General features: G+C 32.7%; 1 protein-coding gene across 2 annotated transcripts in view; it reads right to left on the reverse strand.

Moving 5' to 3' along the window:
• Window positions 1-27,743, reverse strand: part of LOC136979075 (dynein regulatory complex subunit 4-like) — a 63,029-nt gene that overhangs the window by 25,071 nt on the left and 10,215 nt on the right. For both annotated transcript variants that reach the window (XM_067274981.1, XM_067274979.1), the window contains exons 2-7: window positions 25,254-25,349; window positions 15,515-15,712; window positions 10,397-10,603; window positions 9,193-9,453; window positions 6,410-6,577; window positions 3,885-3,971 (exon numbers count right to left, since the gene is read on the reverse strand). In XM_067274981.1, coding sequence (XP_067131082.1) covers window positions 3,885-3,971; window positions 6,410-6,577; window positions 9,193-9,453; window positions 10,397-10,603; window positions 15,515-15,712; window positions 25,254-25,349 — 1,017 coding nt within the window. The remainder of the gene's footprint in view (window positions 1-3,884; window positions 3,972-6,409; window positions 6,578-9,192; window positions 9,454-10,396; window positions 10,604-15,514; window positions 15,713-25,253; window positions 25,350-27,743) is intronic.

Here is a 27,743-nt window from a genome sequence, read left to right on the forward strand (position 1 = left end):
TCCTGAAAAGTATGTTAGATTGATACAGGAACTGTATAGGGATGTGGCCACAAAGGTTAGGAGCTGTGTTGGAGTGTCCCGGTGCTTCAAGGTGGGAGTTGGTTTACATCAGGGGTCAGCACTGAGCCCCTTCTTGTTTAACATGCTGATGGAGGTGATCACGGACGGGGTCAGAGAAGAGGCGCCTTGGACCATGTTGTATGCAGATGATATCGTTCTGTGCGCCGAGACTAAAGAGGAGCTGAGGGTTAAATTGGAAAGGTGGTTGGGCACGTTGGAAGGGAGGGGCTTGAGGGTGAGTAGGAGTAAAACAGTGTATATGTGTAGTGGGGAGGTGGATAGTGCCCGGGAGAGGGATCTGGAGTTGAGGGGAGACGTATTTCGCAGAGTCAATACCTTTAAGTACCTGGGGTCAACTGTGGCGGAGGATGGAGGTGTGGATAAGGAGGTGACAGGCAGGATTCAGGCTGGCTGGAGGAATTGGAGGGATATGTCAGGTGTGTTATGTGATAAGAGGGTGCCGCTTAGGTTGAAAGGGAAAGTTTATCGGGTGGTGGTGAGACCAGCTATGCTGTATGCTATTGAGACTGTGAGCTTGAGGAAAACCCATGTCAAAAGGATGGAGGTGGCGGAGATGAGGATGCTCCGCTGGATGTGTGGGGTTACGAGAAGGGATCACATTCGAAATGAATGTGTGAGGGGGACTGTGAAAGTTACGAACATAGAAGCAAAGATACAGGAGGCAAGGTTGAAGTGGTTTGGTCATGTGGTACGAAGAGAAGAAGAGTATGTGGGAAGAAGGGTTATGCAGATGTCAGTGAGGGGGAGGAGGAGGCGGGGACGACCGCGGAGACGGTGGATGGATCTTGTGGCGGAGGACTTGAGAGGGAGGCATCTGAATGTGGAGGCAGCCCAAGACAGGGAGCAGTGGAGGCGACTCATCAGAAACAGCGACCCTACATAGAGTGGGAAAAGCTGAGAAGAAGAAGAAGAAAAGTAAAATAAATGAGGACAAAGGAAAAGAATAATTCCCCTTGTTGCAACAGTTTTTGACCTCTAATGGAGTTGATTTCTCTCGAGGTATGAAATCTAGTTTTGAAGAACATTTATCACATCTTATCACTTGGTTTCAGAAATATTTTCAAAACAATATCATTGATAAATTTGCATGGATTCAAGATGCCAGTGCTCCATCTGAATTTACTGCTGCAGAAGAAGAGAATCTTATTGAGTTGTCTTGTGACAATATGTTGAAAACAAAATTTAGCAGCATTGGAATTAACTGAATTTTGGATATCAGTAAAAGATGAATATCCCTTCTGAGTGGTAAAGATCAGAGAATCAATTCCATTCGCAACTTATTTGTGCGAAGCTGAATTTGTAGCTGTGATAAAAACTAAGCATTGCACAAAAATCAAAGTGGAGAAGGAAATGAGGGTGGCTGTGTCCAGTTTGATCCCAAGATTTGAGAAAATGTGCAATAATCAACAGGCTCATCCCATCCATCCCACTAATTATAATTAATTGAATTTGTTCAATCACATTTTTTTGTTATCTTAAATACATGTTTTATTTATTTTTTTACTTAACATCCTAATTCTGTAATTTAAAAAATTGTTTTGCTATTTCGCTATTTTGCAAATTGTACTTGTTACATAGGCCACCTTGGGAAAATCTAGATTTAGCAAGGGTGCCAAAAATAAAAAAAGTTTGGAAACCACTGGTCTAGTCCAGGGATGGCGAATCTTTTTGAGTCCGTGTGCCATATTGTAAGCATACTTAGCTTTAAAGATGTTAATGCGTGCCAATGTCCTAGACTTCGAATAATGATATTTAAAGAAATTAAACGAATACGCTTTCATTCGAATAAATGTAAAAAATCTGATTGAAAAAAAGATGATCAGGTGATAAACAGAAAAGATGATTGAAAAAGACAGAAATCATATGATACATTACGTGCCAGATGATTTCTCTTACGTGCCACAGGTTCGCCATCCCTGGTCTAGTCAATGTTGCTAACTGTAAGGAAATTTTCTTCTTTTGGATAATTCTACTTCTAAACAGAGAATTCTTTAAAAAACTATGTTAAGAAGTAATGTTGTCAACTGAGTTAATCATTACAGTATTTTTCTTTCAACTCTCTAAAATGTAGGAGAAATTACAGAATTTTAGATAGGACATAAAATTCCACTAAACTTGTTGGAAATTTCATCAACATTGCCTCAGTACAGCATGTTTTTTCAAGCTTGGTTTATGTTGTGGTGCTGGTCATAATAATTACATCAAAATGCAAAATGATTCTATTGAAACAGAACATATATAAATTACTTATACAACATACATGCAGCATTTTATTAATGATGTTTTAGGTAGGTCTTATTTGCAAGTCATCAGAATTTTTACCACATTTGGTCAAGATTATATGAGAGGTTGAAATTGATAAATGGGTTGATGATAAATGGCAAATTATGACATCTGCTGATGCCACTTGCCATTGATGATTGTGACCAATATTTTAGTGAGCAAAAAGTAAAGTTTGGATCAAGGTGAGAAAAGAGAGATTACTTGTCAACAGAGCGAGATTCACAATGCAAAGCATCCAGAACTCAAGGCTCTTGGTTTGACTGGCACTCAATCTGGGGAAAACTGAGGGGATGGGAAATAAAAGACTATTGAAGAACAACAAAATTGGATGCATGTTTGTCCTCCATATTCTTTGAAAATATTGCATTTTCTTGCGAGAAGGGCACTCAACTTCTATACCTTGTGGATCTTTACAGGATGACTCCTAAAGTCTGGAATGTGCCAGTTCTATAACAAATAATTTTGTATAGTATTCCCTATTAAGAATTGTATATAAATTGCATTTTCTTTAATATATAGCAGATAGAAAAACAATGTTGTTATGATATCATATGTTTTGTATTACTGTATTGTATATAAATAGAAAAACAATGAAAATAAACAAACGAAGTAGTAAACTTACTAAAGTAAATAGTTAACAAGGTTGGTCAAGCCGATCTGATAGCATGCTCCACAAAAGCGAATCAAATATTAATTTTGTTTAAAATAAATTTTATAAATTCTTGGAATCAAGTAGTTGTTCAGAAGAATTTTTCACTGAATATACAGTAAGGGAGGTGGATTATAGATTCCAGAGAAACTGGGTAGTTTTTACTATAGCTTACAATGACTGTAAAGAAAAACCTTCAGTTCCCTTTTGTGCATGCGTGTGGATATGCACAATGAATGGATTGAATGGAAGCATTACAAAGTTCAATTGAATCTACTTGGTAAATATTTGCATGCAAAAATTTTGTACACTATACTCTATAAAACGAAAATTGATTTTCAAACTGTTCTTTGTCATTAATTGATCTTTTTGCATGTATTTACTTGATTTTCAAATGATCTCCTGGCAAAACTAATAAATACATTTGCTGTCAATTGTTGTCTCGAATATATAATGTCTGACACATACACAAAAGTCCTAACATAAGCACTTCGCCACTGTAGCGGAGCCTGCTAAAAATAAAAAATTGCACTGAAAATTTGTGATAAAAAAAAAAAAAATCACTAAACTGCACAAGTATAACAGAACAGACACAACGTCACTGAAATAAATAAAAATGGACACAAAGTACTAAAAGTGGGAAGTGGGGAACAAAAGTTACTCCCTACTTTCCATTTTTCTAGTGTGACTTTCAAGTTTTTCACAAATGTACTTCAAAGAAATTTGCAATACAAAATTCTTTGATTCAAATATTGCAGTTAATACTAAAGAATATCATTTTGTTGTGGTGAGAATTTGGATGTAGGGAGTTTGAATACTGGAGTAAAGATGTATTTTGAAAAATTATTAATTAGTATAAAAAAAATCTTACCTGATCACATTTCTGCTGATAAATTTCATTCTGTACCATTATCTCACTTATTTCTTTTTCTAGTTTTTTTATTTTATGTCGTTTTTTCTGAAAGAAATATTTTAAAAATTACAAGAAAATGCACATTTTAATAATAAAAAAAATATAAAAACTTTTTTCGATGATATGATAAGGAATGAATACATTTTCAAAATAGTCAGCTATAAAAATGAAACTTCTTCAAATTAATAATAAAATTCATAAGGCTATCTAAAGATGTGATTCATGTAGAGCAGTGTTTCCCAACCATTTTGGATTAGTGACACACTTTGAAGTTATAAAGATTCCTGTGACATACCTTAATTTTTAAAATAAAATTGTTTAAAATTTAAAATAAATTATAGTAGATTTTAAAAATTGTGATAATACAGAAGTTAAACTTACTAAGAGTGTGTTTACTTTTGAGCTAATGGTGCTACTTCTGAACACTGAAAGTGATGTCATTAGCATGTGTATTTGTGCTTAAATGTCCAGTTCAAAAGTACATGCAAAATCTAACAAGAAATAGGGCAGTTTCCTGCAAATAATATTGTCAAAGTTGCTATTTTAAATATTATGTTAGAGATAGAATTACTTGATTTTGAATCAAATGAGAATGATCTTGTGAGAAACCGTGGGTCAGGGGTTAAACCTCTCTGACCGCTTACTCGACAACAGTCTGTAAAGACCACCCATGCTGTCGTTTCGGATGGCTTTTTATCGCATGGTGAGGGAAAGTGAGCAAGTCAACAGGCGCTTGTGAGTGACAGGAGACAGGTTAAACACAAAGCATTTATTAAAATCTAAGGTTAACAAGGTCTACAAGGCAATTAACAACTATAGATATACATAAAAGAGCAGCTCTTAACTAAGCCTATTCTTGTAGCAAGAGAGAGAGTTCACAATGCTCTAACAAGAATACCTCTATGAGGAAAAATTATATGCGTCAGATGGTTCATAGAAATTGTAGTCCTAGTCGATGTGACGATATGGCAATATGACAATATGGCAAGCTGTATGGAAGTTCAAAGCCATGATCTGTCTTCTACCATAGTCTTCTCCTTTCATTGAATCAAATCTGTTGTATGGAGGTCCAGGAGACAGAATGCGCACAGTGACAAGTATAACTTTCTTTGGATCACCCTGAGTTTCCAGGGACTCAAGCTTTTATTGGATTGTTGTGGGAAAGGAATCACATGATCCTCATATGTTGACAATAACGGTGCATTCTTGACACCTATGTGTCAACTTTCCCATCTAATTGTTATCACAACTGGTGACCTCCAGTCTAATTCTCACAAGGAGCGTTTTTTCTATTGGAGTTGTTTACACTTTTTTCCCCCGACAACTGCTTTAAATTCGCAGATTTCACAATCTTATTATGGATATAATTGTGGAAAAAATGAAAGAAGAAAAAAAAAAAATCAAGATCCATAAAAAAGATAGAAACCTTTATTGAAGAGACTGTATCTTTTTATAATCCAACCAATTTTAAACAGCATCTTAAATTTACAAGAGAATCTTTTGAAAGTCTCCTTAAAAAAATAAGTCCAATTTTAGACACAAAAAATTACTGCCCTGGAAAACGACTTGTCTCTCCTCAAAAGCAGCTTTTACTGTATGCTGCCTATGGATATTGGCAAATCAAGAATCATTCAGGTTAGTTTATTCAAAGTAATATATGAAATCAGATGTAGTATATAAGAGAATACCAGATTATAAATATATATAATACATATTTAATGTAATTGTTTTACCCAGTGAATAGATGTGACATTGCTCTTTTATGGTTTACTAAACTTAGTTTAAAGTCAACAAATAATTGATATTAAATATAAAACATTTTTTTCTTTTCTCTAAAGATATTGGCAATTGTTTTAATATGTCTAGATGCTCTGCTTGGAATATTTTAAATAAGATTGTTAATTCTCTCTTAGTGTTAAAGGAAAATGAAAAAATAATCTCTTGGCCATCACAGCAGGATGCTGCATAAAAACAATGCTATTTTTTTTATACCCAATATGGTTTCCCTGGAATTATAGGGTCTATTGATGGAAAGAATATGGTTATTAAGACATCAACTGAAGAAGCAGCAGCTTATTTCAATAGAAATAAGTATTACTCTGTCATTCTTGGCTGGTGTTTTTATATTTAGATATATATTTTTCATTAACATGTATGGAAAAAATTTTATAGTATCAACTACATATTGCTGAATAAAAGCCATTCTAAATTGTGAATTCACCATTCTTATAGATATCATCTCATGATACAAATATTCAATATCTTGACTTTTGTATTTGCAATACAACTATTTTGCTATATCATTAATTAAAGATGATATTATATAATAACTAATAATGCCAACAAAAGTTTAGTGAGTTATTCTAGTAGTTAACATTTACAGTTGTTTCAGATTTTTATCTATGATTAACTTTAAATGTGGTTATAGAATTTTATAAAAACAGTATTTTAACAATAGAAAAATATATATAATAAATATTTACCTCAAGATCTGAATTAATTTGATCATAATGATTTACTTTAAGTTGTGCTGTTTTTAATTCTTCTTGAATATGTTTTAATGTTTCAGAAAGATTTTGATTTTCTTTTATTTTTTCATTTAGTTGCAATTCTATTCTCTTATGATTGTTAGTTGTAATCTCTAATTGTTTCTAAATAAAATAAGACATATTTTATATTCATATTTTAAACTGAAATTTAAAAAATAAAAATTAAATTAAATATCAATATTAACAAGAATTATATTAAGACCAAACAAATAATTTTTATTAATTTTATTGTAATGAAAAGAAATAAAATAAATACAAGATTCCATTATATTTGTTTTATTCAGACTGATAGCAAATATCTAAATCCATTTTGTTAAAAATCAATTGTGATTGGTTACAGTATTCTCTGTAATAAATTTAAATTGAAGAAAAAATATCTTATGCCATAGATCTAGAGGTGGACAAAATAATAAAGAAACATCTGTGAGGAATTGTAACATCTAGGTATAGAGAGTACACTATATACCAGTTGCTGGAGAATGAAAAAGAAAAAACTTGTCTCCCTTTAAGCACTCAGGGTATAAAAATTCCCACCACTCTTCCAATTTGAATGAACTAAGATATTACATGGGCAGCACTTATAGAAACCTAGATATATAGCTAAAAATCAAGAATGATATAGTTAAAATTAAAATTAATATAGCTTTAGAAAAGTATGCATTAGATAAAGTGGTACAAATAAAATATGATAAAGTGTCTTTGGTTTTGTTGGCTCTGTGGATGTCTGCAGAGAGGGACAAACAGGAAACTTGCCTGGAATCAAGTAAAAAATTCCCCAAATTATAATTGTATAAGCGATTGAGATATGTAACCTTATACCCTCAACCATGGGTTGCTTTATCTGTCCTAAAAAACCCTACAAAATTAAATAATTAAATAAAATTTATTGATGCAATTATTTGTCTCCAAGCTTTGCTTTCCCTAAAAAAATCTCTGCAGATGACCATGGTTGGCTCCTAAAAATTTAACCTTAAGGATAGCAGAAGAATTAAAAATTGTATAATGTTACTTTAATTAATGTAAAATAAATTTAATAAAAATAAATTTTCACAATATATTATTTAAAAAATGAAGCAAATAAATTGAAATAGTAATTGTGTCATCTTTTTCAATTCTGTTAGTAAAATAAAAGAAAATAATACTCGAGTATAACATAAGTTACAAGTCAAGGTAGGGATATTGTTTTGAAGTAGATAATTATTTTAGTTATAAAAATTCACTTTATAGCAATGAGAAGAGCAAAAGTTTATGGTCTTCTAGCATTATAATTATCAAGTCATATGTCAATTGTCAATGAGATGAACTAACTGCTCATTTGAAATGATTTTATCATCATTTTACATTGAATGGATTATAAATAATAAATGCTAAAATAAACTGGGAAAAATTAATTAAAAAATGATTTTAATGTAGATAATATCTGTAGTATATTTGATGTTTGAAGCTACCTAGGATTGAGACAGGTTCAGAGTGGCAATATGGCCAATATCGCTCTTGATAGAAATGATGGCCATACACACACACAGTAAATAAACAGTAAATGAAAAAAGGGCCATTAGCATCATTGTTGATTTTACTAGGAAAGTAGCCCACAGACTACAATATGCAACAATACAGGTTTGAAAGATGATTGCTTAGCTCTTATTCACTGCAGAGGACTAACATATGCTAAGATTGAGCAGTTTCTAAATCATTCTCTGAGAGTCATTATACAGAAAGGAAAAAATTAACTGAAATCCACTTTTAAGACAAATTTAAGTAGGAGTGTCTAATGATCCTCACTAAATAATCAATAAAATTAAATAATCACTCCTAAATAATCAATTAAAATGTGGATTGATGTATAAAGAACAGAAGACAACTAAAAATGAGGTAGGTATGTGGGTGTGGGCCTTTAATAATTTCCAGAAAAATTGCAATGGAGATATAAAATCTTTTACATGTTACACATATTTGAGTTTCAAAGACATTCTCGGTAAATTTAGACAAAGGAAAACCTGTTATGAGTTGTAATTGCAATTTAAAATCAATAGATAACTGCAGCAACACATAACCTAACCTGCACTTTCTTTCAAATTGATTTTAAAACACATATAGATCATAACTTATTTGCAGGAAATTATATCTTCTAAACAAACTCACAAACATCATGCTTTGTTAAGAAATTTATAATTAGAAAATGTTATATTATAATAGTATTCTATTGACTATTATACAAGTGTCCAAAAAGTTACAGTGCAGTGGAAAAGCTAAAGTTTTACATATATTGCAGTTTCTCCTACAGTAAATGCTGGAAATGTCCCCAGAAGTTTCAAAATCCAGAAGAGTGAGGTCTACAGACCTAGCAGGCCACATTTCATGGGAGATTATGAGATAGGCAAAGAAGTCTTCCAAAAAACTGTAGTCCAAAAACCAGAACATCTGTGACCAAACAGTAATGCCATCTATCACAAAGTGGGAATGCAGGACATATAACTTACAGGTCTTGTATGCAATACAGTACATATAACTTTAACTTCAGATTAAGTTTCTCACTGCACAGTAACTTTTCATTTTTATTGTCTAATGATATAAATTTTTTAAAGAACTGTTATGCCAAATGTTGTTATGTACAGCACTTGGCAGATCAACATCTGCTGACAAGACAAGTGTTATCTTCTGACAGAAAAAAAATCATGAATTTTAAAAATTTTAACTCTAAGATTTAAAAAGCTTACCTTCATCATATTTATTAACGCAATATTATTTACTGTTATATCTTTATAATATTTTTTTAAATCTGTGAATTCTTTGTCATGATTTGATATTAATTTATCAATAAACAAATTCTTCTGAACTTCTAATTCCTCAATTTCTTTTTTTTTCTGCAATTCAAGATTCTGCTTTGCTATTGAAATTTCTTGTTCTTGCTGAATTTTACCATTCTTCAATTTTTCATTATATGACTCTTCTATTTCACTTACTTTTCTTGTAAAGAACTATAAAAAATGAATTATGTACACGGTTAGCAAGAAATAAGTTTCCCATTTCAGAGCGCTCTGGAGTGCGTTCTATCGCTCGAAATGAGACAAAATTTTGACTACAGATAATTCAAATGATAATTCTTAAATAAAAAAATAGTACAAAAATCCATCAATAGGTGGTGCTGGAGCACACAGAGATATTGATATGCATGCACATATAAATGTTGAATATGGAAAGTATTAATGGGGTTTTTGATAAAAATTTAGGGTTTTATTAATCTCCCAATATGGCTGTCTTAGAAAGTTATCGAGAGTTTGGTAAATTTTTGGAGTTTTTAATTTTTGCTAATTTGAAATCAATTAATTTTTTAGATAATTGGGAGATGCTATTATTAAAAAATTTTTACTAGTTTTTAGGTGTTTTTGATAAAAATTAGGGTGTTATTAATCTCCCATTTTTGGCAGTCCTGGAAGTAACATTTTATACTCTACTGGTAGTTATAATTGAATAGGAGATGAGTTCTGTGTAGAAAGAAGTATTGAATACATATTGAAATTCATTGCAATGAAAATATATAAATGAAAATACATTTCCATTTTCAATTTAAAAATATTCAAATGAAACAGTAATAGTATTATTAATCTCAAATAAATATTACATTTGTTTTATAATAATTATTCTTGAATTTATATTTCAATTAAATTTAATAAATGTTTTTAAATCATAAATTATTATTATTATTTGATTTTTTTTCCATTTACTAGAGAAATCCGATCAATATTAAAAACACTATTATAAAAATTCTAAAAATCAAAATATTATTAGTAATAATAGTATGAATCGATTCTTGAAAAAGATTTATTCCAGATATTTTAACTTTTTTTATAAATTTCTCCATTAAAATTACAATATTTTAATTTATATTATATAAGAATTATATTAATTTTACTTACTTACAGATTGTAAATACTGTACAATTTTTAAATGATTTAAATATTCATTTTCTAATTTTGTTTCTAAAGTTCTTTTTTCTTCAATTAATAAACTTTCTTCTTGCCTATGACATTCTTTTGCTTTTTCTAATGATTTTAAGGCATTTGCACATTCAGCATTCAAATTTTTATGATTTTCATATAATACACATTTAGTTTTCTCCTTATATAACTAAAAAATAAAATTTTAAAAATTTTTCTTGATTATGAATAAATATTTTGATAAAATAATAATTCTCAATATTATCAAAATAAAAAATTATAAAATTTTCATTAATGTGATGATTTTAAATCTAAAATTGATTAAAAATATATATAACTATAATTCTAAAATTAAAAAAAAATTAAAATCCTGAATATAATCTTTGGGTAAACATTCAAACAACACCGATTTTGAGGAATGAATTACGACCAGAACAGTTAACTAATAAAGATATTTATTTTACTTTTTCCTTTCTATCCAAATGCATTTCGCTGACACTCTTCGGTCTCATCAGTGGATAGCAATACTTGTTTTATATTTGTATTTTTATACCATACAAATCTATCCCAGCATGCATCTAATGACATTCCAGTATTTAAATTTATATTATTTACATATTTCAAAATACTAGTGTTCTTTCATGTGAAATTATTTTCTTTATACAGTATTTTTATATTATTAATTAACTATTAATTAATAATAGCAAAATTTCAAAATTAATTGCAAAATTAATAGTTATTAATTTTGCAATCATATTTACTACAATGTTGGAACCAAGGAGATTCTTTATACTTTAAATATATTGCTGCTTCATGTTCTTTTAGTCTTTCTTCCAGTTTCCATTTTGTTTTTCCTATGTAACACTTTGGGCACTTTGAAGAGGACAATAATGAAATAAACTTCTTGGATATCACAATTAAAAGAAATAGTAAAATACTATGATTTTGTAAGTATAAAAAACAGTGCAACATTAAAAAAACGATTAATTATAAGTCTTATTGCCCACAGATATAAAAAGGAACACTTTTCTCATGGAATTACAAAAAATTCTAACAAGAACTACACTCTCTGAAGATATAAAAATAGAACAACAACAACTTTTCAAAAAATAGATATTAAACGGATATCCTAGAATGACTGAGTAAGTGATATGATAATTTCATGAGCAACAGATATAATGTAAAGAATATGAAAGTAACCAGATGGTATGAAAGTTATTTATTTTTCAATCTCCACTAACTCATGAAAAAAATTGGAAGCATGTGAGACAGGGACAGGGTGCACACCTAGTGAGTAGTATATTACCTCACCATTTAGCATTGTGCCAAGCTATTTTAGACATTTGCTACTCTGCAGTAAACATGTAAACATGACACCACCCAATCCAGTCTCCTGTAAAGTACGAGCAGTAATTAGATTTCTACAAGCCGAAGGGCTGAATGGAGGTGAAATTCATCAAAGGATGTGTAGTGTGTATGGTGAGAACTTCATGAGATATGGATATGTGTGTGAATGGTGCAGGAAATTCAAACAAGGACATGACAACATTCATGATGAGGGCAATCAAGGGAGGAAGTGTGTGAATACTGATGATTTGGTGGACAAAGTGGATCAATTGGTGCAAGAAAGGCATCAGTTCAAGATTTCTGAGCTCAGTGAGGAGTTTCCTCAAATTTCAAGGCCCACGCTGTATACCGCTGACTGACAGTGTTAAAGGTTGGGTGAATGGCTGGTGGCAACATTCTTCGACATGGGTATACAAAAGCTGGTCATGATATGATGTCTGCCTGAATCGACAAGGCAATTATGTGGAAAAATAGGTGAAGACTATAACTACTTTCCACAAATAAAGTGGTTTTGTTTTTCATTCTTATTTTTTTATTCTGAGTCAGTGGAGGTTGAAAAAAAATAGCCCTTGTATGTAAAGAGAACATACCATTTGGTTACTTTCATTGTATATTTCACTGGTATATTTTTCATATAAACAATTCAAGGAAAGAGACCTTATATAAATTGTTTATATGAAAAATATAAAAGCAAATTTAATGATCTTTCTACACACATCATTGCTTCCCCAAAAAATAGATTATCAAATGTTTCAACCTTTTTTATCTTTATTAAAAATAAAATTTAATGTCACAGCTGTAGTATATAAACTTTCATGTATGTGCTCTCAGCCAAAGTGTTACATAGGCAAAACAAAATGGAAGCTGGAAGAAAGACTAAAAGAACATGAAGCTGCAATACATTTAAAGTAGAAAAAATCTCTTTGGTTCCAACATTGTAGTAAATATGATTGCAAAATTAATAGAAATAATATAAAAATACTGTATAAATAAAATAATTTAATTAAATGTCATAAAAGAACACTAGTATTTTGAAATACGTAAATAATATAAATTTAAATACTGGAATGTCATTAGATGCATGCTGGGATAGATTTGTACAGTATAAAAACACAAATGTAAAACAAGTATTGCTACCCACTGATGAGGCTGAAGAGCATTGGCAAAATGCATTTGGATAGAAAGGAAAAAGTAAAATAAATATCTTTATTAGTTAACTGTTTATGTTGTAATTCATTCCTTGAAATCAGTGCTGTTTGAGTGTTTACTCGAAGATTATATTCTGGATTTTAAATTTTTTTTAAATTTTAGAATTATAGTTATATACAGTAGAGCATCGATTATCAAAAACAATTTGGGACTGGGGTTGTTCGGATAACTGATCATTTACAAAAAAATATATTAAACACAAGACTGTACTGTATATATTTTGTATTACATGTCTTACAACTCCGAATACTGATCAACCGATGTTTCGGTTGATCAGTATTTGGATAATCGATGCTCTACTGTATATTCTTAATCAATTTCAAATAAATAACTGATAACATTGTATAATTTAATTTTGAACTGTAAATCTTTTAATATATTAAATATCAGAAATTTTAAAAAATCTTATATACTTTATAATATAAACATTTTTATACTTACTTTATGTTGAAGTTTATGTAATGAGTACAGAAATAATTTCATTTATAATTTTAATTTTTGTTATGGTATATACATTGTTAAGATTTGAGTATTAATTATCTTTTTTCAAGAACATAACATTTTCTTTTAAAAATATGAGTAAAACAAAAATTAATTATTGATTTTAATACATTAATTCAAGTCATATTTAACGCTATTAGATTATAATATGGACAAGTTACTGATGTTTTTAAATTATTAAATTCAGATTTAATCAAAATAATAAAATTTAGAATGATGGAACTAACCATAAATGATTAATTTAATATACATAAAAACTCCAGTATTAACTTTTTCATTCAAAATACTACATTTACAGAGTTTACATCTTTATTATCCTAGTGCTTTTAGCTTTCTACAACCCATCTTCAGAGACATTAACAGTCAAAATGAAAAAAAAAATTCACACATCTGGTATGTAATTTTCAAATCTTGTCTCTTTGAATTTTTTTTTTTTTTTTGAATCCTATGTTAAATGGATATGTGGTTATTTTCTAGATATTCAAGATGTACTATACTTTTTAAAATTTTATCTGATAATGTCACTGAAGATACGTTAAAGGAACCCAAAAGCACTAGAATAATAAAGATGTAAACTCTGGAAAAGTAGTGTTTTGAGTAATAACATAAATTAATGCTTTGAATAAGATTTGATCAAATATTTAATATTTGACAAGAATCAAACCAAATTATTCAGCTATTCACTGACATGAAATAACCATGATTCCATATCAAAATTTATCAGTATACTGCTTATTTAAGGCAAATGAAAATATTTATTTCTCAGATACATTTCTGGTTTTTTTGAAGGTATCTTCAGCTACTGAAATTACAGTAGTTATATAATCAAAAGTCAAATACTTGTATCTGAAGATGGCTTCAAGAAAGCCAAGGAATAAATATTTATTTCTTTCATATATATTTATAGCTGTACTAAAATAGCTTCATTATTAACTGACGAAGCTTTTCATATCAAAAGTTTTTTATTAAGAGTAAATTTATATTGTGCATAAATGTGATATTATTTCATTTTCATTGATAATTTCTGCAAGTTAAAATGAGAAAGTTATCTCAACTACATTAAGTTTTGATATTTTTGCAGTATTGAGTTTAAAGGAAGTTGTGTACCATGATTCCAAAAATGTACATAAACCTAACATTGTTGTTGTCAAAATACATGTCCAATTTAAAGTATAATAATTTTTTTAAATTGATTTTAAAATATTTCATATTAAGCACTATAATAATTATTTTATATATTATCATAAGTGTATAACTTCAGATTTTTAGGGTTTAACATTAACTATCTACAGTTACACTTTTACCAATTTTTGTAAAATTTTAATCATAAAAAGTTATAAAACTTGGCATTGTAACATATTTAAAAAGTAATTCATATCACATGAAAAGATGATAATGTAAAACATTTGGAACAGAGTTTAAAAAGAATTTGAAAAGAATCTGAGTGTTTGAATAGTTAAAATCTGAAATGTAGTTTGAAAGAGAGTTTAAAAGGTAGTTGGGAAAAACAGTTTAAAAGGGAAGATGTTCAATAGAATAGTAGTTCAATTAGTGATAGAAGATACTGTAGACCTTAATAAAAAGGAAGAAAAGAAAAAGAAATTAGACAGCATAGGAAATTCAATCAACTAGATAGGAACCAAGCAGAATGGACTCATCTTCATCATTACAACAGTGACTGTAAATTGACTGTAAAGTGATATTAAAAAATATTCATAACAGACACTATTTTTGTAAATAAATAAATATCATATTTTCTTAAATAAACCCCGAAAGGATTTATTTTTAGAACATATGTATCCCAAGATTTATTTGAAGGCCCAGGGTTTATTAAATTCAAATAAACCCTTTATTTGAAATGGGGTTTCTTTGAATCCTGAAGTTTAATCAAAGAAATACAGAAAGATATAAGATTACAACATTACAGATAGTAATTATAAAACTATATGAGATGATATATTTTAAATAGTTATATAATTTATAATTTAAAAATAATTTAATTTAATATTTATAATTTAAAAAATATTATAGAATTTACAATTACATTTATTTCCATTATGTGTTTATTTTCTGCTTCTTCAAAAGCTATTTCTTTATGAAGAATTTCAGATTTTTTTTCTTCTAATTCTTGTTTTGTTATTTCCCAAAATGTGTTTATTTGATCTCTTTCTATTTGATAAAAATTACGTTCTTCTCGCTCTTGTTCTAATTCTTCACGAAGTCTAATAATATGATCAATCAGCTGGAACAATTATTTAAAAATTATTACTACATATTTTTTAAATTTAAAAAATTTATAACACAACACAAATACACAAATTCACAGAAAATTCAAATGTCCTGTATAAAATCATTTATTATATAAGAAATTTAATTTTGATTTATGCATATTTTTCCTTCTACAACTCTTATTAATTTATTAACAACAATAATATATTTTTTATAAAAATTAGCTAAGACAAATTTAAATTTACAGAAATTTTTTTTAAAAAATTCTTGAGTAGACAATTCATACAAGATGTGAAAATTTGTGTCTTTTCACTTAGTCTTTTCAAATGCACATGAGGAAAATAACAATTCTATGGAAGAGTTGACCTTTTATTTAAGGCTACTTGTCCATTTCTATATGTAAAAAGATTAAAAATTATCTTTCTGGTGGTGGCACAATCATAAAAATTAAATAAATATGTTTTATAAAAATTAGCCAGAAAAAATTGAAAATTTGTAAACTTAAATTTGTCCTGGCTAATTTTTATAAAATGTATTTATTTAATTTTTATGATTGTGGCACCACCAGAGGGATAATTTTTAACCTTTTTACATACAGGTGGCCCTCGACTTTTGCACATTGGTTCCTGAAAGTGTGCGCGAATGTTGAATGTTTGAAAGTAGAGGGATGTAAAAAATATGCACCAAAAACTGTGTTTTAAAGTATTTATCTATCAATATGTATACATAATGAAGTTAACGAGGCGTGTTTAAGTGCTTTTGGGTGTTTTCTTTATAAAGTTGTCAAGAGTTAATTGAATACTGTATCTTATTTTAAATTTGTCAAACCAGCCATTACTTGCTTGAAACACCGTGTTAGAATCTTCATTTAATCATGTCATGGGCCTGTTCTTGGCTACAGTAAGTGGGATAACTTCAAATACTCATGGCAGGTCTTGTTCTCATTCTCCAATCTTCTTTCGTATCACTGGTTTTGAGTGCAATAGTTCAAACTTTGCCAGCCTTGGCCATGGCGTTGTCCACAAGACATTTTCAGTGAAATTAATTTATTCAATGTCAAAATTTCTCTCCGTCGCATGTCACCCCGGGTTGAATTTTTGTCCATGCCTAACAAAAATTTCCCGTTTTTGAAAAAAAATAATCTTGGCTATTGTATCGTCCAAAATTATTTTTTTATTTTGCACAAACAAAATAAATATATTAATAAATGTAAAAAACAAAAAAAAGAAACTTATATTTTGGAAGTTTATTTTAACAAAAAATTATAATGATTAGCGCCATCTAGTTTCAAAAACATTCCGATGCTGAAACAAGATATCTCGGGTCAACCGGTCAAGGTCAGTAGGTCACAACCAGAGATATGTTGGGAATAACACAGGACAGGTAAATAGGTGTTTTCAAAGATTCATTTGTCAAAATTCAATTTTGCAGCATTTGCATTTCCAACTTCCCAACAAGCAATGCACGTGCAAATCTCACACTAGTGCCTGTTTGTAGAAAGATGTCACCATTTTGTATTTTATATTGACATGGTCCCCTGACTACCTACAAGTCTGGTTTTTTTTATGTGGGCATGATTTGGGCACCAAATACTCTGTGCCAAATTGCAACTCCTGACATGTACTCCTTCATATCTCTAAGGAAGTGATTCTCAACCACTGTGCCATGGCACTTTGTGTATGTTTGTGTATGTTTGTTGGCACTTTAGTGTGCTGCAAGATTTTTAAATGTGCCGCCACTGGGAATACCCAAACATAAAATGACATCAAACAAGTAGTTAAATTGGTTCTACCTCCCTAAGGAACATTTGGAAATTGTAACTGGTATTACCAGTAACTGCCGCTAGTTACCAAGGAGTTTAGAAAATGTGACCTAAATAACTAACAGCGTTTAAAAATCACTGTTATGATGTCACCGGTTGTCTTGCGGTACTTACCTAATTAAACATGTGTGCCGCCAAATTTTTAAATTATTAAAAGTGTACAGCGATGAAAAAAAGGATGAGAATCACTGCTCTAAGATGTCCAGCCATAATGGCACTGCAATTTCATAAACAAGACATAGTCTTGTCAATTATGGTCACTTAATATAATTTTGCCTTCATTGTTGAAAAAACATTTTTTTCTTGATTTTTAGACAGTTGCAGACTTGCAACATGTGGCCTGAATGATTTTTTCCTGATCACGTTATGCCATCTTGTATGCTCATCAGATTTTAAGTCCAACATAACTTCTACCACATAAATGCATAAATTCTAGATTGAATAAATGGACTGATACAAATTCAAGAAAAATAGAATAATCGCTAAAATATTCATGGTATACCTACTGTTTTATTTACTATTTATGTTCTCTCATTGAAAATAAAGATCGTTTCTTGAATATTTGTTTTTGTGCTTTATATTTTCATGATATTCTATTTATTCATGATCACTGTGCAAGACATTAGAAAAGGCAAGTTTTGCATATTTTTCATATTTTATAGGAAAAAAAATTAAATTTTTATTAGCATTATATCTTAAAAATTTATTGGGCCAATTTCTAATAAATTTTTAAGCCTGTGGTTCATAGCCTGTGGTATTGCAAATTTCCAATACCACAGGCTATGCTCTAGCTATTTCCATTTTATTTATATGGATCCAAAGTAACACAGTACAAATTTCAATGTAAAGCATGTGTTGCATTTTTGCAACACATGGCATTTAATGTGTTAAAGATAGACCCTTATAAATCTTCCTTAGAATACTGCTCCCTTATGCAGACTGCTGCTCTAAAAATTCCACCAAAATGGCACTCATATAAATTGACTGCTCTATCATCCAGTATTCTGTTAACAGGAATCCCACTAATATGAAACATAGAGGAAAAAATCAAGAACACAGAAGAGTGCTCTCTTAAGCAAACTGTTCCCTTATACAATGCTCTGTTAAGTGGACTTGACTGTACTATACTAAAATTTATATCAAATTTTTTATTATATTCATTATCATTGTATTTTTTTTAAACATCATTATGTTATTTATTCTAAAGCTATCGTCCAACTAAAGCTGAATAGTATCGGGTTAGAAATGGCTATAATATTAGTGTGAGGACCGAATTAAGCTGGTCCGATTTTAAATTTTCATTATTTCAAATCCCCTCGGGAGGTAACGATTGAGATCCGCGATAACGATCAAGCTTTGAAGGATGTACAGTCTTCCGCCGTCAAACCCGCTTCCCTCCTTCTCCGGATCCCACCTGAGTCATGGAACTCAAGTCACCACCCTCCATCGCGATTGGTGATCGTTACGGAAAGGACCGGGGGTATATAAAGGGGGAAGATATCTAAGAAGAGGGCGGAGGTCCGAGGAAGGGGAACGACCCGTTGACCTGAGTCCTGTACGAAGGCCATTCCAAGACGCCGGAGCCTCCGCCTACAAGCCGATCCTGCCGCCCACCGGCCGCACCGCCAGGAAAGACGCCGAAGAACCTTCAGCTGGGCCGAAGATCATTCTCGATCTTAAGCGATAACCGAGAGGTATGAATCCCCTAACAATTGTGAGCTCTCTCTCTCCCGCGATTAGGGACAGAATGCGTCGCTTTGATGTAATCAATTCTATATTCTAATAAATCTTATCTGTGTTGTCCTGCTACTACGGATATTGCCTTTTTCTTATCAACGACCCCACACTTCCTCCACTCGACCTGACAATTAACTAACCGATCCCGACAAGTCGGGATAGTACGATAAATTTAGCCATCCTAGACAGTGGGTTGGGTCTTACCGACCTGAACGCCGAGAAAAAAAAGGAGGTACGACTCCGTCCTACCTCCGGCGTTCCCACAAATTGGTTTTTCAGGAGTGGGGTTCGACCTTTTCGAACAATCGGTAAGAAAACCAAAAAGGCCATATCCGTACAACAAGGGCGATTTCAGGCGAGTTAGGGCCTTTCTTATAAGTACCAATCATGGAACCCAATCCTCAACCCGCGGCAGGGCCTGCTAATCCAGTGAATCCAGGACCGAACCCCCTTACGTTAGGCGGTCTAGGCGGGATTATTCCATTGCTGCCGGTATTCTCAGGAGACCCGCAAGGCCCCCGTGTAACGGACTTTTTCGACTCTTTGGCAGATATTATGAAGGTTACCGCATGGTCGAAAGCGCAAACGCTGGCAGTAGCGAAGTTAAAACTAGCGGGGATAGCCCGGGAATTCGTACGAAAGGATCGGCGAATCAAGGAAGTCGACGATTTCGACGAATTCAAGCGACTTATGCTCCAGCGCTTTGATCGAGTGCCTCTCACTTTTAGATTAACCCCTTCCGCTGCGCTTTTTTTTTAAATTTTTTGAATTAATTATGTTTAATTACATTAAAAAATATTAAAAACGAAAAAAAAAAACGAAAGAAATGTGTTAATTTTGAAGAAAACACTTCAAAGTACAATTTCCTTTTTCTCGCCTTAGCGCGAAACTTGACACTGATGAGTCATTGTTTACACAGCTGGATGACCTTGAGAACAGCTGGTGTCGTGTTTCGCGGGACATTCTCATGAAACTCTCGGGAGGAGAAGGGTAAAAAGTAGGGTGAATACTAGATGGCCGGATATTTCAAAACTTTTTTTTAAAATTACGATTTTAATTGAAATTTCCGACCCCCCCGACTTAATTAAACGTAATTATAAAAAAATCTATTAATTAAAAAAATTAAAAAACTATCGGATGTTGTTTTTTACATCAGAAAATAGCTTTAAATAACTTTACCGAAGTAAAATCGGTGCGCTAGAAGTTTAGAAGGATAAATAAAGTTCTATAAAAAAATCCCATAAAAAAACAATTAAGCGTTAATTGCCCATCATTAAGGGTTAATTAAAATCGCAATAAAATTTTTTCGCGCGGGAAAAAATTTTTCAAAAAATTTGGGGACTGAAAATACATCCGAAAGTCCAAAAAAACATTTTTTTTTCGCCGATTTTTTTTCTCCGAGGGTCTAAAACACCATTTTCTGTGTAACGCTATGTAAACCGATCGAACTCAGTTCGATTGCGGGTACGAAGGGGTTAAATAGATTTTATCCTTGTGTGCAACGAAGGGATGAAGATGTTCAAGCATATGCCGCCTGGTTGCAAGCGCTAGCGATAGAAATAGAAATCACGCCGGAACCCGGTGCGGATGCGGCGGAAACCGCTATCATCCAGAGAGTACAGAGAAAGGAATTGGACGAACGCCTAAAGGTCCAATTTTTAAACGGTATTACACCAAGGATACAACAAAGGGTAATGAGTCATGCCCCAAAAACCTTCGATGAGGCCTTAGATGCCGCAATTAATGAAGAAACGATTGAAGAACTCACCGCGCGTTCACGCGGGAACCTGCGGACAATTAACCTGCGATCAACCGATCATCCCCCGTTAGACGATTTAACGCAATTAACAAAGACGCTGGAAGAACTTAAAGGTAGAGTGGACGGGCTCACTCGAGACATAATTCCATGCAATTATAGAACCCCATACGGGAGACGAGACGATCGAGAACGTTTTGCGAATCTCACCTATGTCAATCCCAACCGCAGACCCGACCGACCAAGCGACCAAAATCAACACCGGAACCGATATAACAACAATAACGACATAGGAAATGATAGAAATAGAGTTCGATTCAGACCCCAGTCTCCAGCAGAGGATCGAGATCGCTGGAGAGGCCAAGTGCGAAGTGTCAAAGGTCAACGACCTCGAATTAGACCTAAAAGAAATCCTATAGTTGAGCGGAACCGACGATATACTGATTCCTGCAGAACTTTTTCTCCCCCTTATACCGATTCGACAGGAGAGGAGAGCGACACGAAATGGAAAGGCAGGATCGGATTAACGAGAACCTCTGCCAGACCTAAACCTATCATTTTAGTTTACATTAATAATATTCCTGTGAAGATGCAAGTTGATTTCAGAGCTGAAGGCACGCTTATATCAACTAATTTAGCAAACAACTTGAAGGGTAAAGCGCCCATTAAATTTGGTATCAAAAGGAAGATGACAGGTTCACAGGGAAAGTCCGTCCAGACCGTAGGTACGGCAGTTCCCATCTTTAAATTAAGGGGACACAAGTTCCCTCAGTTTTGCAGAATCGTTCGAGCAGAGATCACCTCTCCGTGTGACGGCATAATAGGGCGAGACATTCTCGAAACTGTGCAATTGAATCTCGATTTCCATAATAGCCAGGTGATTCTACCGGATGGAAAGGTCGTTCACTTTTGTTCACCCTCCAAACCCGTAAAGCGGAAGATAAAGGGATCCAAGAGTCAGGAGAAACGTCCACCCGATCCAGGCCAAGAACGAACGCTCCGAGCGCCTTTCACCAGGGATGCTATCACAAATCGGAAAAAGAAACGACGAAGAAGTACGGCCATAGGAAGATTAAGCGACCGACAATACAGCGGAATGACGCTGACATGACCGTCGATCAATCGGAGGTATCACAAGGAGAAGACACATTAAGGATCACGCCACCACCTAGAGAACTACCCGACCCTTGGGATGAAACTATTCTGGCCTCCGTACTCCCTCCACTACCGAAAGAACCATCGGAACCAGAAAGCGAAAGCGAGTTAGAGGAATCCGAGCTAGAAAGCGAAATGTGTGAAGCGGAAACGACTGGGGACCAAGAAATCATGCCCCCATATGCACTTCGAAGTCGCGGCCCGGTGGAAGACCCACCGTGGGTTATGCTTAGACATAACCGCATCTCTCGATTAATTTCTCCCTCCACGAGTCGATCGTCCTCTCCTTAAACTTTAAATAGACTATTGAAATTATCGATAACCCCCCCGACATCTTGTCAACTCAATCAGCCGTAAATTCAGAGATAGAAGCCATAAAACAAAGAGGGACTAATTCATTTATTACGATACAGTTATTACGATATCTTCAAAATGGGGCCTTAACCATAATATATACCCGGAAGGTTACGCGATGTTCTAGCCTATACATCCGGTTTCGCTATTTAAATATTATCCAGGGTAGTCAAACGCGGTCGCCCTAACTGTCAATTTAAGCATCTTTGCAAGTCGAGACTAACCATCCAGGTATCGCGCTATCTAGGGACAGGCAATCCTATATGCTATGGCAACGTTACGACTTAACTACGTGTAAGACCACTTACTTCCCTATGTGCCCATTAGACTGCCCCATACCATTTTGCGATAATTGTTAATCTCATTGAGGGTTCCTCCATAACCCCACTAACCCAAACAATTATCCATATATGTATATTTTTAGCGCTTCTCGTATTCATAGTTTATATCTTTCTAATTAACAATATTAAAGTTTCATATATTCATAGGAGTATCGGAAATTGTATTCGATTATAAATTTTTACCTTTAGACGTTTTGAATATGAGCGTTTAGAGAGAAATGTTTATATTTTGTTATCTACATAAGTAGCTATAATTCTCCAAGAGAGAGAGTAGTAAACCCTACTTTACCTATATGTTATCATACCTCTACCTATAACAATGAACTATTGCCATTACGTATACTTTAATCTTTATTTTTGGATACCAAGACAGTATCAGCTATCAGCCACGCCAACCGGATGTCGACTTATCCAACGTTACCACCATTTGCCATTCAGCCCACCAAAATCCAACCATCTACTCCTCCATCGAGGACCGATTATTTCTTCCTCTTAGAAACTTTACCAAAATTCTATCAAGAACTTACCTGCGATTTTCGTCAACCATCACCATCTAATATCCAGTAGTATCCCATCAACGTACGAACCCACGAACAAACGAACAAAGAAAATAACGCACCCACGTGTTTCCTCGAACTACAACCTTTGTCTTCGACCTCCAGACCTCCAGCCAATCAACGGTGTTCACTACTAATCAACAACAGGCATCCGTCCACAGACGTCGACGAATTACCATTGTATCAATCCGATACTACCAGACAACAGAACGACCCGTTTTAACTCAGCCTATATTTTGTATATCTCATCCTATTACTGTATCGCGATCAACTCTGTGCCGCTTAATAATAATGTATCTATAAAATGATTACGAATTATTTCTCAGCTATCCGAGAGAGAGTAACCCTCCATAAAAGCGAACGCCCGGACCGTAAATAAAATCAAACTGGTCCCGTTTAGGACCAAGTTCGATTTCGAAAGTCCGAGGAAGTGTGAGGACCGAATTAAGCCGGTCCGATTTTAAATTTTCATTATTTCAAATCCCCTCGGGAGATAACGATTGAGATCCGCGATAACGATCAAGCTTCGAAGGATGTACAGTCTTCTGCCGTCAAACCCGCTTCCCTCCTTCTCCGGATCCCACCTGAGTCATGGAACTCAAGTCACCACCCTCCATCGCGATTGGTGATTGTTACGGAAGGGACCGGGGGTATATAAAGGGGGAAGATATCTAAGAAGAGGCGAGGTCCGAGGAAGGGGAACGACCCGTTGACCCGAGTCCTGTACGAAGGCCATTCCAAGACGCCGGAGCCTCCGCCTACAAGCCGATCCTGCCGCCCACCGGCCGCACCGCCAGGAAAGACGCCGAAGAACCTTCAGCCGGGCCGAAGATCATTCTCGATCATAAGCGATAACCGAGAGGTATGAATCCCCTAACAATTGTGAGCTCTCTCTCTCCCGCGATTAGGGACGGAATGCGTCGCTTTGATGTAATCAATTCTATATTCTAATAAATCTTATCTGTGTTGTCCTGCTACTACGGATATTGCCTTTTTCTTATCGACGACCCCACACTTCCTCCACTCGACCTGACAATTAACTAACCGATCCCGACAAGTCGGGATAGTACGATAAAATTAGCCATCCTAGACAGTGGGTTGGGTCTTACCGACCTGAACGCCGAGAAAAAAAAGGAGGTACGACTCCGTCCTACCTTCGGCGTTCCCACATTAATAATTTATAAGACAATTTGGCACTAGAGTTAGGCATTAGGTGCCATCTCTTAATAAATTTAATAACTATAATTTTAATAATTTAATTTAAATAATTTAGAAGTACTGGAAGAAAAGAATCGGCCTGGAGCAAGACTAAAACCCGCAATTCCTGCTTACCATGTAGATTCATTGCCAATTACACTACCTGGATCTCTGGTCTGATCTCCTCTTCCAGTTAATGGTTATAATGTAAGCTTATATATATTGGAAGAGGAGATTGGACTGGAGGTTCGGGTAGCGTAATTGGCAATGCATGGTAAGCAGGAGTTGTGGGTTTGAGTCCTGCTCCACGCCGATTTTTTTCTTCCAATACTTCTAAATTATTTAAATTAAATTATTAAAATTATAATTATCAAATTTATTAAGAGATGGCGCATAACGCCTAACTCTAGCGCCAAATTGTCTTATAAATTATTAATATTATAGTCATTTCTATCCCAATAATATTCGGCTTTAGTTGGATGATAGCTTTAAAATATATCGGGTTTGATAATGATGTTTAGCTATTTGTTCTGTATCATATGTAAAATCATTTATATTATTAGATAAATAATTTTCCACATTACAAAAACTCTAATTTAATATTATTTATTAAAAAATATTTTTTATGAAAATACCTCCTCTCTTGTCATATCTGCTAAAGGGATTCCATCTATAGTTAGCAATTTTTTCTGTTCTTTTCCCCATTTTTTTCCTTTTTTCTTTTTTGGAGGCTGAAAGAATATAAAAAATGAACAATAAAATATTGTAATTGGTTTGACTTTTTAAAATACAGTACAGATTTTTTAAAAAGAAATATAAAATCTAAGGATTATCAAGTTTTATAAGTTGATTTTAAATATTAAACACTTGTGTCAAATGTCGAATATATACAATATATACTGATAATTTTATTTTTAAGTATATAAAGCCTTGGTTTATTTAGATGTCATAGTTGTTGGTGATTGTAGTTTGATTATCTTCATATGTTTTGCCTACGACCAGGAGTCCCAGTTTCAGGATGATGGTCTAAGTCTCTTGGCTCGTTTGTAATTTTGTCTGAGGAAAAGTGCCAAAATTTATGTAAATTAATTGGGTATACAGAGAAGCAACTTTTGGAAGTACCCTAAGCCAAGAAAGGTGGATGTACTGTGGCTTGACCTGGATGTCCAGTACCAGCACAGCAGCTGCACTACTGTCAGTTCCCCACTCCTACTTCAACACAGCTGTGCCGCATTCCATCCCTCCTGTCAAATAAGAGAAAAGACAGGATACTGTGCCTTGAGTCAGTTAGTGCATAAAGAATAGCTAACTATTCTTTATGCATGTGTATTGTTTTTTGTCATAATTACTGAATATTGTGTTGCGTGAGATTTAAGTATGTTGAATTGTAATGGGAGAGGTAAAGTGTTTTTGTCACCTGTTTCAGTTTGACATTGTGAAAATCTGGCAAGCCCAATTTTAATAGATATTAAGGAAGAAATCTTAAATCTTCCTCAGTATGACGTGATGTATGAAAGAAAATCAAAAAATAAACTAAGGAAAAGTTAGGATATATCTCAAATAATTGAATTGATATAGTTATTTGATACAGCAGCAACTTTAATCAAAAATGCTTACAAATTTATTGAAAACTCACTTTCAAAAATTTCAAAACAAATGGAAAAATTTTTTTTCTTCATTTGTTTTTAAGTTTATAAAGCATACAATTTGTCTGTAGGTAAATCTTCATGAAATTTGTATAATTCAAAATATTTAGAATTGCTATTAAAGTTATTCATAGTTTTATCTGTTTTATCTTAAAGAAATTCTTTTTATTTTTATTTCTACAAAAAAGGATTAATTTAATATTTGAAACCTGAAAAGTTGATCCATGAATAGCTTAATTTTTATGAAAATTTCCATATCATCTTATATGTAAGAACTGGATTTTTAGGTTCTAAAAAGTGCAATTTAGGTGCATATTATATGCTCTAAAAACCTCAAAATATGAATTCCCTTTCCTACCACATATTCTTCATCACATCATCAATTCATCATGATTCATGACTATTTCATATGTATATACAGATACATGTATATGAAAACTAAGTAACAATTTGAAATCCATTAACCAAATTAGCTTGAGTAGGATTGCCAACTCAAAAAAATAAAAGTAGCTAAAAGCAAACAAAAAACACTAAAAATAGCTTAAAAATTTCAAAATTTGCTAAAAACGTAGCTAAACAATAAATAAAAACCAACCTTTAATTAATCTATTTTTAAGTTTATTCAAAAAGTCCATTAGTCACTAAATTCCATTACTTCTTCAATTTCTTCATTGTGTTCAAAAGATAGTCCTGTTTCAGACTCTAAATTTTGATATTGGAAAAATAGGCACTATAAAATCATGACATTTACTGGCAATTCATAATCATAGCTGCATTTCCCTAATCTTGTCAAACCATTAATATGCTACTGAGTGAAATAATAATCAATCTATTCCGCAGTTCGGTCTTAATGATATTCATCTGACTAAATAAACACTCTGCTTCTGCATTTGAGTGTGGTAATAAAAGAATTTTTAAAACAAAATTGACAAAGTCTTGAAAAGGAGTTTCTCTGGCAGCATCTTAGTGTTGAGTTAATTCCATCCACAGGTTTAACGTGCTGGAAGTTTCTTTCCACTGGATTGTATGGATTTTCCTCCATTGAAAGTCAATGTGAGTTACTATTGCATCATCAATAAAAAACATTTTCGCAAGGTTTATTATATCACTTTTAATTGGGTTGAGACAATGGTCAATACTTAGTGATGTCATGGTTTTCAAAATTGATATATTGTCAGGTAACCTGTTGCTGAAGTTGTTTTATAAGAGACAAAAGGAAGGCAATGCAGCAACTACAGATATTTTTCTTTTCTTCATCTAACAGTGTAAAATTGTTTATTTCAGTTTCAAACTGATAACCCAAATATGGATTGAGTGCTAAATGGTTTTTAATCACTACATCATTTGTTATTTTTATTCCTGGAATTACAATCTTAGAACAACAAGATTCTATTAAATTTAGCAAGTCCTGTAGCAACTTCATAGGATCATTATTCTCAGATTCAAATATTTTATTTAATCTCTGAACTTCATCAAGAA

This window comes from Centruroides vittatus, unplaced genomic scaffold (assembly GCF_030686945.1).
Source record: "Centruroides vittatus isolate TY-2023 unplaced genomic scaffold, ASM3068694v2 contig_577, whole genome shotgun sequence".
NCBI lineage: Eukaryota > Metazoa > Arthropoda > Arachnida > Scorpiones > Buthidae > Centruroides > Centruroides vittatus.